Source organism: Oncorhynchus mykiss, chromosome 6, assembly GCF_013265735.2.
Source record: "Oncorhynchus mykiss isolate Arlee chromosome 6, USDA_OmykA_1.1, whole genome shotgun sequence".
NCBI classification, from domain to species: domain Eukaryota; kingdom Metazoa; phylum Chordata; class Actinopteri; order Salmoniformes; family Salmonidae; genus Oncorhynchus; species Oncorhynchus mykiss.
In genome coordinates, this window is record NC_048570.1 from 19,560,569 (window position 1) to 19,573,895 (window position 13,327).

Genomic DNA, 13,327 nt, shown 5'->3' on the forward strand with positions numbered 1-13,327 from the left:
ACTCACTGGCAGCACTGTGTAAAAGACAAAAACACTGTGGTTCTGTGTGGCTCAGCTGGTAAAAGCATGGCGCTAACACCAAGGTCTTGGCTTTAAATTCCCGCAGGGATCACATACACAACGTAGTAAGGGCTCTTCCAATTGTCTGATTTCTCCCACATACAGTATGCCAGCTCTCACTCAAAACCTTACACATGCATGCATCCTTTTTATCCATGCCAAACTTGGTGCAAAACCACGCCCACGAGAAACCTAGCAACATTAAAAGCTGCACTGATTGGTCAGAGTTCGGTTGTTTCCTGTGACGAAGCAAAGGTGCGCGAGAGAAGGAGGAACGTTAGAGATGGAATCCCCACCAAAATAAAACATTGCCATCCATACTTGCATTTTCCCGAATTGCCATTGATTCACTATTACTGACAATCATGTAATGTTAGTTTTCTACAGAGTCACATGTTTCTTTCCTTTCGTTTAGCTCATTTCAAATGATGCTGTGAAACTGCTCGTCTCCCGCAGTCGGTGGCATGGCAGGCACAAGGGAACGTCCGAACTCTGGCCAATCAGCGTGGCTTTGAATGTTGGTTTTGCACCAAGCTTGGCGTGGATAATACGGGATCGGTGTCCCCACCGCGGGGGGACACTACACTGTTCAATTTACAGTAGCTATTACAGTGAAAGAATACCATGCTATTATTTGAGGAGAGTGCACAATTATGAACTTGTATTATGAACTTGTATTAAATGTATTAATAAACCAATTAGGCACATTTGGGCAGTTTTGATACAACATTTTGAACAGCTATGCAATTTTGGAGCGGCAGCGTAGCCTAGTGGTTAGAGCCTTAGACTAGTAACAGAAAGGTTGCAAGTTAAAATCCCCGAGCTGTTGTTCTGCTCCTGAACAAGGCAGTTAACCCACTGTTCCTAGGCCATCATTGAAAATAAGAATTTGTTCTTTAAACTGACTTGCCTAGTTAAATAAAGGTAAAATAAAAAATGGTTATTTGGATCAGTCTAAAACTTTGCACATATACTGCTGCCATCTAGTGACCAAAATCTAAATTGCACCTGGGCTAGAATAATACATTATGGCCTTTCTCTTACATTTCAAAGATGATGGTACAAACAAAATACAAAAAAATGCATGCTTTTTTATTTGTATTTTCTCTTACCAGATCTATTGTGTTATATTCTCCTAGATTATTTTCACATTTCCACAAACGTCAAAGTGTTTCCTTTCAAATGATATCAAGAATATGCATATCCTTGCTTCAGGTCCTGAGCTACAGGCAGTACTGTCATTTTAGGCGGGGGGGGGGGGGGGGGGGGGGGGTTCGGATCCTTAAGAGGATAAAAAGAACTCCACATGCACACCCGCCTCACTCGCCACACACAGACACGCACATGCCCACTCTGACCACAAGTGCCTCTCTCATAAGGAGTGAGCTTACAGTCTCAAGACTCTGCTTCAGTTATACACTACTGGTCAAAAGTTTTAGAACAGCTACTCCTTCAAGGGTTTTTCTCTATTTTTACTATTTTCCACATTGTAGAATAATAGTGAAGACATCAAAACTATGAAATAACACATATGGAATCATGTAGTAACCAAAAAAGTGTTAAACAAATCCAATTTGAGATTCTTCAAATAGCCACCCTTTGAATGAATAGGTGTTCTAAAACTTTTGAAAGGTAGTGTATACCTATGGTATATACACAGTCTCATTACATTGCATTCACACTTGAACTGCACATTACACACTACACTCTTACATCCCGTAGATTTGACAATATATCTATTTTACAGAGTTGCTACTGTGTGCTATTACGACACTCACATGCAAAATATGTAAAACTGTCTGACTCCTTTATGACCATAGTTCCCATACCTGTTTGTGTTACCCAGGCTGGGCTCTTCATTGATAAAGGTGTGAAGACCACCAATGCCAGTGCTGCAGACCCCCGGGAGTACCTGTGTCTGGACAACAACGCCAGGTAAGAATACAGGTCAAACTACATTGCATTTACAATTAAATTTCGACATGCAGGGATCAATCATTTGGATCAATCATTGTCTATATATTTACTTGGTCTAGTAGGCTGTGGTTTAGTTAGTATCTATCTCTACAGCACTTACTGTAGATGGTATGTAGTTTATATGGTATGGTCTGTACTGGTCTGTACTGTACTTTGATAGCCTGTACTGGTCGGTACTCTCCTTGTACAGTAGTCTGGAGGGTCTGGCAGGTTTGTGTTTACAGACAAAACAAGGCTCCAATCTGCACCAGTCTGTCCAAAAATAGCTTAGGCCATCTAAGACCACTGCTTACGCTGTGTGTGTTTGTGTGTGAAGGTGAGGACTGAGTGTGTGTTTGTTTTTCTGTATGCGTAGTGTTTGTCTGTGTGCATAGTGTTTGTCTGTGTGTGTTTGTCTGTGTGCGTAGTGTTTGTCTGTGTGCATAGTGTTTGTCTGTGTGTATTTTCTAAGAGTGTGTGTATCTGTGTGTCAGAGAGAAGGATCAAGAGTGTGTGTGTTTCTATACTCATATTACACATGGGTCAGGTTCCGTCCACATGAGAATGCAGACCCAAACCGTCCCAGGGTGGCTGCTCTCATCGACACACTCATCGCCTTTAAGAACAATGACCTCGGAGCCTGGATACGAGGCGGTGACATTACCATTCAGAACTCTGGGTGAGTGCTGTGATGTCATCTCATAGAGCCCATGAATGTGGTTACTGTATCCTTGTTCATCAATGTGCTGTGCAGTAGTCACATGTCATCGCTTCTGTCTTCGATGTCCCTGTATGATTCGCACAGAGAAAAGTGTCTCAGAAGTGACTCAGGTTTTACTGTAGCAACTTGCATTAGAATTAGTAGCTAGCATGCTAAGCTAACATGTTATCAAGTGGCCATCTCGGATGTGGCAAAGGGCCAGGAGTTCCTCTTTCTCAGTCCTCAATTCTATGGATGACATTGAACTGGTGACTCCTACACTTCTGGGTTAGCCCTACTCAGTGGAGCTCTCACACAGTGCACGTCTACAATGCAGAATGAATCATTCATTCTCTCTGGTTATAGATTTGCAGACAATGGGGTGGGACTCTCCTTTGCGAGGTATGTACCAAGGCTCCTGTGTCTGTTTCTACACCTGTGTTTCTGTCTGTACATTCTTAACACCCCCACTACACATACACTTATGCTCAAAAACACATCCTGTCCCTTTCCTCTCCCTCCGTCAGTGACGGTAGTTATCCCAAGGACGAGGGTTCCAGTCAGGAAGTGACTCAGTCTCTGTTTGTGGGAGAGAGCCGGAACCGTGGCTTCAACGGAGGCCAGAACAAGTACTGGGGCCAGGGAGGAGCAGACGGCAAGATGAGGACACTACCCAGGAACAGGTGTGTGTGTGTGTGTGCGCGTGTGAAAAATACTGTAATAAAAAACTGCAGATAGTGTTGGAGAAGGGCATTGCTCTTGTAGGGGAAGTACTGCTTTGACTAACTTCCTGTAATAGGATAAATGTTTTTTTTTATGTTTCTATCACTTCTGTGTTTCCTGAGAACCAATTTCCTCCATCCGCGTAGTAAGCCTCCTTTGATAAACAGTGACTGAAAGGAAAAAATGAATCAAAGTGTTGCTTACAGTGACCAATGAGAAATTAGAGTCTGAGAAACAGTCACGGCGAGCACTTGCGGAAGAGCACTCGGATCAGGGACAGGGAGCAGGCTGTAACCCACCCACAGTCAGAGAGACAGTCCTCAGGTTCGGGTTCATTAAGGTATGCAATGGAAAACATTTTTCAGTAGAAAAAAAGAGAGCATTGAACATTTATTGGGATGTGTCTTGTCCTTGAGGAAGAACTGAGCGATTTCCTCTAGCTGCAAAGTCAAAATTGGCTATATGTAAAAGAATTCATGAGAACAAAAATGTGCTTTTTGGTCTTAATTTAAGATTAGGGTTAGGCATTATTGTTCAATTTTCATCTAAAATGACATACCCAAATCTAACTGAAAGTAAAGGGGCTGAATAATTTTGCACGCCCAATTTTTCAGTTTTTGATTTGTTAAAAAAGTTTGAAATATCCAATAAATGTCGTTCCACTTCATGATTGTGTCCCACTTGTTGTTGATTCTTCACAAAAAAATACAGTTTTATATCTTTATGTTTGAAGCCTGAAATGTGGCAAAAGGTCGCAAAGTTCAAGGGGGCCAAATACTTTCGCAAGGCACTGTATGTACCGATATTTGTTGTTTCTCTAAAATCTGCGATCGTGACACACGGCGCTGCATGATTTACAACAAAAAAGTAAGAAACATTTGTTAAATAAACTAAAGGAAAAATAGTAACACAATACAATAACGAGGCTATATACAAGGTGTACTGGTACCGAGTCAATGTGCAGGGGTACGGGTTAGTTGAGGTAATTGATGTAATATGTACATGTAGTTCGGGGTAAAGTGACTATACGTAGATAATAAACAGAATAGCAGCAGCATATGTGAAGAAATGTGTGTGTGTGTGTGTGTGAAATATGTGTGAGTGTGTGGTTAGAGTCCAGTGAGTGTACATCGAGCCTGTGCAAGAGACTCGGTGCAAAAAATATATAAAAAATACAATTAAAAAAGGGGGTCAATGCAAATAGTCTGTGTAGCCATTTGATTAACTGTCTTATGGCTTGGGTGTAGAAGCTCTTAAGGATCCTTTTATAGAGGTTCTGGGTGGCAGGAAGCTCGTCCCCAGTGATGTACTCCAAGATCCAGTTGCAGTGGAAGGTGTTCAGTCCCAGGGTCCTTCGCTTTGTGAACTTGGAGGGCACTATGTTGTTGAATGCTGATCTGTAGTCAATGAACAGCATTCTCAGGTAGGTGTTCCTTGTATCCAGCTGTTAAAGGGCCGTGTGGAGTGCAATAGAGATTGCGTTATCTGTGGATCTGTTAGGGTGGTATGCTAATTGGAGGGAGCCATGACCGGCCTTTCAAAGCATTTCATGGCTGCAGATGTGAGTGCTACGAGGCGGTAGTCGTCTAGGTAGGTTACCTCAGTGTTCTTGGCCACGGGGACTATGGTTGTCTGCTTGAAACATGTAGGTATTACAGACTGGGTCAGGGAGAGGTTGAAAATGTCAGTGCCAGCTGGTCAGCGCATGCTCTGAGTACGCGTTCTGGTAATCACTCTGGCCCTGCGGCCTTGTGAATGTTAACCTGTCGTGGAAATGTCCTCTATTTACCAAATCATGGGAGCAAACCACAACACAAGTCAGAGTTAGTTATCAAAGTCCATCTTTTAATTATATCAGCTCTATCACAATCCTGTGACTCTCAGATAAATTCAGTGTCTCTCAATGAATTCTCTGAGAGCCCCCTCCATATTGCAATAGCATTTTGACTTTCAACAGTTCAGTATCTCTAATGAAAAGTTGAGAGTCCCAACATAATGGCAAAATGGGATCCTTTATAGCAAAGATCACACATAGTCAGACAACATAGACATAATAAATCGTTTAGCTTTGTCTCCTTACTCAAACCCCAGAACCTTAAACCAACCCTCCATATCAACAGGCATATATCAAATTGTCATTTAGATACAACCAACTCTAAATACAACCAATCCTGTCTTGACAAGATCACAGAGACACACTGACTGGCACACAGACATTGTGGAGCCAAGAGATATGTTTACACATGATGATACTTTGACCTCTCCCCTCTCTGCGGCCCATGCAACTTAGTCTTGACATAGAACAGATACTGCAAACCCTGCCACAGTATTATACAAAAATAACATTCTTGATGAGAAGTAATTTACACACATTTGATGAATATAAAACATCTTACATATGTTACCAACAAATTTTGATTCTTCCACGACAAACCTCTATGGGATCGTTGTCCCCCCGCTGGACGGTTGAGATAACATAGGCTAATGTGATTAGCACCTTCCTAATATTGAGTTGCCCCCCCCCCCCTTTTGCCATCAGAACAGCCTTAATTCATTGGGGCATGGTCTCTACAAGGTGTTGAAAGCGTTCCACAGGGATGCTGGCACATATTGACTCCAATGCTTCCCACAGTTGTGTGAAGTTGGCTGGATGTTCTTCGGGTTGTGAACCACTGTTCAGTAGTGTGGTCAGGTGCCACAAAGAGGGACTTAGGAAGATTGCAGTTGACTGCAGTAGTTGACTCCAGCATGGCTGGCCCTTAAAAGTACACGGAGAGCTAACATTAATGACATGCATGTCAATCTTTCATGGCTCAAAGTGGAAGAGAGATGGACTTCATGACTACTTGTTTTTTGAAAGAGGTGTTGACAAGCTGAATGTACGGACACCCATGCATACCCCACAAGACATGCCAAAAGAGGTCTCTTCAAAGTCCAGAACAGACTATGGGAGACACACAGTACCACATAGAGCCATGACTACATGGAACTATTCCACATCAGGTAACTGATGCAAGCAGTAGAATCAGATTTTAAAAAACAAAGAAAAAATACATCTTATGGAACAACAGGGACTGTGAAGAGACACAGACACATGGACACACATGTACTGTGATATTGTTGTATAGTGGTATCAATTTTTTTTTAAATTGTAGATATGTAGTAGTGTAATAATGTTATATGATGTACTGTTTTATCTTTTGATTTGATTTAATGTAATGTAAGTGCTTTATGTTTGGATCCCAGGAAGAGTAGCTGCTGCCTTGTCTTGCCCATTCACACTCTGAATGGCACACATACACAATCCATGTCTTAATTGTCTCAAGGATTAAAAATCCTTCTTTAACCTGTCTCCTCCCCTTCATCTACACTGATTGAAGTGGATTTAACAAGTGACATCAATAAGGGATAATAGCTTTCATCTGGATTCACCTGGTCAGTCTGTCATGGAAAGAGCAGGTATTCTAAATGTTTTGTACAGTCAGTGTAGATGCTCTGGATCAGCTGATGCTGTCTTGAATGTAACGTGACTTGTTTTGTTAGTGTTAGCTCGGTGTGACTCTAGTCATGTTTGTTGTGTGACTCTCATACGGATTTTTTAAAGGACGTTCCCGATCCGCGGCTTCCAGATCTATGACGGTCCTGTGCGGATCACTCAGAGCACATTCCGAAATTACATCCCGACGAAGGAGCGTTTCACCAGCGCGGTGGGTTTCAACCTAAAGAACACCTGGCAGCTCACACCACGCAACAACCTGTCCAAGCTCAGCTTCCAGCCCACTGTGAGTAGCCATCACATCACTCCACCTTTCATCCTAGAAGTGCACACTCATTCTCTGACCCTCATGCATTTAAAAGCATTGGATTGGTGTAAGCATGGTTTAGGGAGTTTCTGCCATATTCCTTAGACCAATCCTTTCCTTTTAAATCCACGAGGGGGAGTTTACGATTGCACACTTCAGGAGAAGGGCCATTGCCTCGTCTCTGTTGTTCTCAAATACTGACGTAATAATGATGTTACAAACAAAAAGTCTGATAAGAATGTGATAATTATATCCGGACTTCCTCCAATTCTATCCATTTTGCCATGGGGTTTTGTACTATGTATTTAAATAATATGTTCTAATATTTATACTACTGTACATTGCATTTTAGTTACACTGTTTCTACACACTGCTTATGTATTTTTATATACTGGATTTTTTACATAGCCCACCCTATATCATTCTTAGTAGATTAATCTGGCGTATATACATATAGATTGCATTACTGTTATGTGCTATTTGGATTCATTGGATTCGTTCTGACATTTCAAGATAAAAAAAAATGGTATTATTTATTTGTTTGACATTTTACTGCATTGTTTGGAGCTAGTAGCATAAGCATTTATCTTCATCTGCTATAACATCTTCTACACCGTGTACGTGACCAATAAACTTATATTTGATATGATTTGATAAAGGTCACTGACTGAAACATTAGTGTCTATGGAGTTTTCCTTTGCCAAATCAGGCAAAATAACCATCTGAATCCTCCGTCTGCTTGTTTGCACATGATTCCATTCTGATGGGCCTAGTTAAGTTTTTTTGCCACTTGTGTTTACATTGAAAGCTTTGATTTGGAAGTGCAGGGATCAGACACTGTTTTCCTGCATGCACTCTTTCCCTCTGCCTGTTTCCTTTTTGGCCGTTGGTTCGGTCTTATCTGTTGGAAAAATCTCTATTGTCCTGGAACACAGCAGAGAGCTGAGTTACTGAGTTGGAATTTTACTGGAACCAGTGGTTGGGTGGAGAACCCATGCTGAGAGATCTGGAGAGCGAAGGGGAGGTTCTGGATGAAAGTCATTCTGAATTGGAGAGCCCTCTAGTGTCGGATGTGGTGACAAGCTCGACTCAACTTTTCAAGCTTGACTAAACTCAAAATGTCCCTTTTCAAAATGGCTTTCAAGGACTTTTGTTGAACGCTCATCACTGACACCTGGGTTGAATTCATTAGGAACGTTTTGCTACAGTCTATATTAATGAATACGACCATAATATACATTCAGCTCAACTCTAAAATACTATAGACCTATAAGATCAAAGTTAGGAAACCTGCACACCAAATTGCGCGTCATCACTTTTTAGGCCATACATATCTTTGTAAGTCACTGGTTGTGTTTTGTCATGTCTGTCTTTTAAAACCTATTGTTTGTGACAGGTGGGTCTGAGGGCATTCTTCGGGCGTCCGGGCCAGTGGTTCGACGAGAATGATCTGGACGGGGATAAGAACTCCATCTTCCATGACGTGGACGGCTCTGTGACGGGCTACAGGGACACGTATGTAGGCAGAGCAGACAACTACCTGATCCGTCACCCCGGCTGTATCAACATCACCCAGTGGAACGGAGTGGTCTGCAGTGGCACCTACTCTCAGGTATGGATGGGACAGTGGCCCTAATGCCTATCACCAGTGACTTTTTTCACGGCTTAGGATATACACTGCATAGAATTGACCAAACTCTATTGCTCTATCATTTTCTAATGCGTGTCCTCCAGGTGTATATCCAGACCCAGGGAGCTTCCAGCCTCAGTCTGTCCATCAGTAGAGATGACTACCCTGAGGCTCCTCTGGTGCTGAGGGGTATTAACAGCCAAGGGGCGCTGTCCCAGCAGTACCAGCCTATCCTCATGATGAGCAAGAGCTACACCCTGCATTGGAACGGCCCGGCTCCCAGAGAGATTGTCCTTTCCCTCATTAACTTCAACCAGTGAGTGGAACACTGGGACTGATGAGTGTGTGTGTCTTTTAAAGTGGTTGGTCTGGGTGTTTGTCCACATTGAAACTGGTCTTGGTCTCATTCCGGTCTCGATACACAGGATTTGGGTCAGGAGGTCTCTGGTTTTTCTGCTGTGTTTGAATGTGTGTGCTATAAGAATATGTGTTTGTCAGTTTGTAAGACAGATCTCTAACCTTCATTGTCACCTGTTGACTCCTCCTTTCTCTCCAGAGGTGACTGGGTGCTGGTGGGTCTCTGCTACCCGTCCGACACCACCTTCCAGGTCATGGCTGACATCAACGACCGCCAGAGTAACATTTTCGATGACATCAGCGACTATGGGCCTGTGTTCTCCCTCGCTGAACTGGAGAAGAGGCTGCTGGAGAGGAAGTATTTCTTTGACCGCAGTGTGGGGTGAGAGTCACTGTACCCTAATGTCTCTATCCATATGGCTATATCTACTGTACCTCTCTCTCCCTCTAGAATTTTTACTTAGTCTCCTATTTACTTCAATAGTGTGACTAAGTAACATTTTTAAGTGAACATTTTGCTTAAGTTAGGATTCGCCCCTCTGTCTGTCTCGCTCTCCTTCATCACTCTCTCAATTAACACCGGCCTCTCTCCTCTCCCAGCTTGCTGTGGCTGTATTTGCGGGCGAGGCAGGGGCGCGATGGCCACAGTTACTGCTCGGTTAAGGGTTGCGAGAGAGTGAAGGTGATGGCCACCACGTCGTCCTCCAAACTGACCTGTAACTGCACGGCCAAGGCCTACCCCAAATACACCAAGACTCCCTCGGCAGTGGTCCCCATGCCCACCCTCAGCAACCAACCATGCAAGGACTGTGGGGCCTCCCAGGTTAGCCTGGTAGTCCACCACACTGTCTTTGTTCCATTAGTATGCAATTCTATTGGAAAAGGAATGAGCTCATGTTGTGCTGTCTGACATAAAAGCCCTTCCTTAATCTGTGTGTTTTCTGGTAGCTGGTGTTTTCCAGTGACCCGTGGAACTCCTACCTCCAAACTCAGATCAAATCGCTCAGCAGCAAGGAGCAGCAGACTGGAGACACACAATCCTTTATCACTGTGAGTGCCACAGGTTTAAATATAACACAGTATTACATTAGAGAATAGTGTCCCGGTGCCACAGAATCACAGTGTGCATAATGAGTGTTTGCATGTTGTTGGTGGGCTGTTGTTTAACTTTCATCAAACGGCCATTATAAATGTTTATGAATTAAATACTAATTTATTAATACACTATTGATCAATACAAAATCACCACCCATATTTTGAATCGGTTTGTGGTTGTAGCATGCCAGCTGTATCTCTTACTCACTTTTCTACAACGTCTTCTTCTCTCAGGTGAACAGTGAGACATTCTCCTTCACAGAGCCAGGCATCTTCCTGGTCTCTGTTGATGCCTGCTCTGGAAAAGTCACAAATAAGAGATTTTTCTCCAAAATGGACTCCAAAATGGAGGAGTATCTTAAAACTGGATTACCAAAGAGGTGAGGGGGAAGAATTAGGCCCTTGCTGGTTGGAGTTAGAACTCGATTGGTGGTCTGTTGCAGACCTGGGTTCAAATACTATTTGAAATCTTTCAAATACTTTGAGCATTGCTTTAGTCAACCTGGAGTGCCAGTTCGGTGGGGTTTGCGCTTTTGGCACTTTTCTATTGGTTTCATTGCAACAAGGTGCATTTAAGAGAATTGTAAGAGGTAGCATTTCTTCGTCTGGTAGAAGTTCTATCATTTTGATCAGAGGTGTTTGACTTGATGGGGAAATCGATGAATCATAATTGCTTATATTTTCTCATGACTAGGTCAATAGTGCTTCTGGGAACGCGAGGGCAGCCCGATGGCTTGGTCAGTGTTGCACGATATCTGGTCCCCCTGGGAATGACTAAGGCAGCAGATCTGCAGAGTAAAGGTAGGTTTCACTCTCAAATGGTTCCCTGTTGCGGGTGCTATTACTGTAGGCCAGGTCTGGTTTTTCTATCCAATTCTCTGTTCCTCGTTATTGTTGTTTTCCTCTTTTCTTCCTGCTGTCTCTCCAACTATGTATTTTCTCTGCGATTTATACTTTTTCTTCTTTCTCTGCTCACCTCATTACAGTATTTTCTACATGACACTTTGTGTTTCTCTCACAGAGAGCCTGGTGTTTTGGGGGTTCCAGGGTGGCTCTGCCTCCCCTCCGTGGGCCTCCATCCTGGTTGGGCAGGGTGAGGAGGGGCTGGGGCTGCAGGAGCGCTACCTCCCCCTGGGCCTGGAGGCCTATGGCTGCACACAGACCGGCACACGCAGAGACCTGGAGCTACTGAGGACCGCCACAGGACCACAATGACAAATGTAAACACAATTTAACCAAAACACAACCAACCAGCAAATGAATGTGAACTGCTGAACTTTTATTTATTTTATTGGCAAAGATGTTTAATAATTTGGGGGGTAATTTACTGTGTGTATGTGTGTGTGTGTGTGTGTGTGTGTGTTATATTTGACTGGGAACTGGGAATCAATGGGGATGGACCCAGAATGGAATTATAAGAGCAAATTAACAAAGTAAGTAACCACATCAAACTTGTGTGGTCTGACACTTGTATCAGTTACCTGATGGGTTGTTGGTTCAGGCCAGCGTTTGACCTGTCTGCTGCTCACCACGTCCATAGACGAAACACATCATTTAGAAGAAGACTGAATTAGCAAATCAAAGGAAAAACTGTGTTTCCTCACTCCTTTTTCCTGCAGTTTTTTTGCATGTCCCTGGAGGCATTTTGTTCAGCGACTAGATCTGTTAAGGGCAGCTGTATCTTAATGAAAACATTTTGTATTAGATTCCGTTGAGATTGTTGTATTTCCAACAAACCTTTTTTCCCCAGGATGTGTCCTTTTTTGTTCCATATTTATTTGATCTCTACACAGTGACACTTTCCCCTGGGGCTGGCTACGCATGCAGCAGAGATGGTTTGTTTCTCTTTTTCTTCTCATTATCTTACCATTGAAACTGCATTTCCAACTAATTTACCTTTTAGTATGGTCATGTATGTTGTTAATTACGTATAAATGCCAAACGTATGTGTTACAGGGGGGACATTTTACAAGGTAAATCTGGTCTTGAAACGAACACAGACTAGTAGTCCATACCAAAACCATGGCTTACTGTACCTCTGTGGCCTCAGCAGGTGATTTGAAAAGGGGCTCCCCCACTGTGCCGGCGATTAGTGACTTTCTGTATGTGATTGGGTGCATTCATTTTAGCTCGCCCGGTGAAGATTTCACTTTAAGATCTAAGAAATGGTCAAGAAACTCTGCCTACTCAGTGCCCTGGACGAGTTAAAATGAATGCAACCATTGTGAGAGAGCCTCTGAAGAGAAGGACCTGCTTTTTAACCACTGTTCTGTTGTAAATAAGATGTTTTTGTTATGCAAATGCTTTTAAGATGCACACTCCAAATTGAGCACTTTGAATAGGATTGAGTATTGAGGGATGTTGAGAAGCTGTCTGTATACTGTGAGAGTGCCTTTCAATTTGCTGTGAGTTGTATTTGAAATGTTGAATCACTATACTCATGAGAGTTTATTTCTTTAATCAAACCTTTATATTTGAATTCTCACATCCTCAGTGCTCTTCTGAAATTGCAGAGATGATAACTTTGTGATAAAGTGTCCTGTCATCATTGTCTTGTCATTATTTTAGCTGATGTATTCAACCAAATCAAGGATGCCTCTAGGATGACTTAATGTTATGCACAAAGGAATCAGATTACTGAAATCTCTTATCAAGCCTATGAGACTAATGGGGCAGCTGTATGGTCGACTTGGGTTATAGTGGGCAAGAAAGTTTAGGTAGGGAGACGATCAAGAACAGTGCATTTCTAATGATGTACTTGCTACTTGACAATCTTACCACTTGAGGGCAGGCTTGTTCTAATAGTTAGGAAGTCCTATCTAACCAAAACCATGCTACAGATGTAATATGAAATATGTAATATGAAACTCCTATGAGAACTGACCTAAATACTTAATGTGGGATCATTCATTGTTCAAAACAGTATTCTGAACCTTATTGAAGGTTTAATATTTTAATGATAGTAGGAAAGGAGAGAGGAATAAACGGGGTTCAAACCCACAT

At 42.6% G+C, this 13,327-nt stretch overlaps 1 protein-coding gene across 5 annotated transcripts in view; it reads left to right on the plus strand.

The window, feature by feature from the left end:
• LOC110525412 (cell surface hyaluronidase) overlaps positions 1–12,874 on the plus strand; it is a 37,517-nt gene extending 24,643 nt beyond the window's left edge. For all 5 annotated transcript variants that reach the window (XM_021605487.2, XM_021605485.2, XM_021605488.2 and 2 more), the window contains 13 exons: positions 1,907–1,995; positions 2,564–2,695; positions 3,083–3,118; positions 3,244–3,399; positions 7,044–7,221; positions 8,639–8,854; positions 8,977–9,188; positions 9,429–9,611; positions 9,830–10,052; positions 10,178–10,279; positions 10,559–10,704; positions 11,019–11,125; positions 11,346–12,874. In XM_021605487.2, coding sequence (XP_021461162.2) covers positions 1,907–1,995; positions 2,564–2,695; positions 3,083–3,118; positions 3,244–3,399; positions 7,044–7,221; positions 8,639–8,854; positions 8,977–9,188; positions 9,429–9,611; positions 9,830–10,052; positions 10,178–10,279; positions 10,559–10,704; positions 11,019–11,125; positions 11,346–11,539 — 1,974 coding nt within the window. In that variant the 3' untranslated portion in view covers positions 11,540–12,874. The remainder of the gene's footprint in view (positions 1–1,906; positions 1,996–2,563; positions 2,696–3,082; positions 3,119–3,243; positions 3,400–7,043; positions 7,222–8,638; positions 8,855–8,976; positions 9,189–9,428; positions 9,612–9,829; positions 10,053–10,177; positions 10,280–10,558; positions 10,705–11,018; positions 11,126–11,345) is intronic.
• Positions 12,875–13,327: the final 453 nt, after the last annotated feature.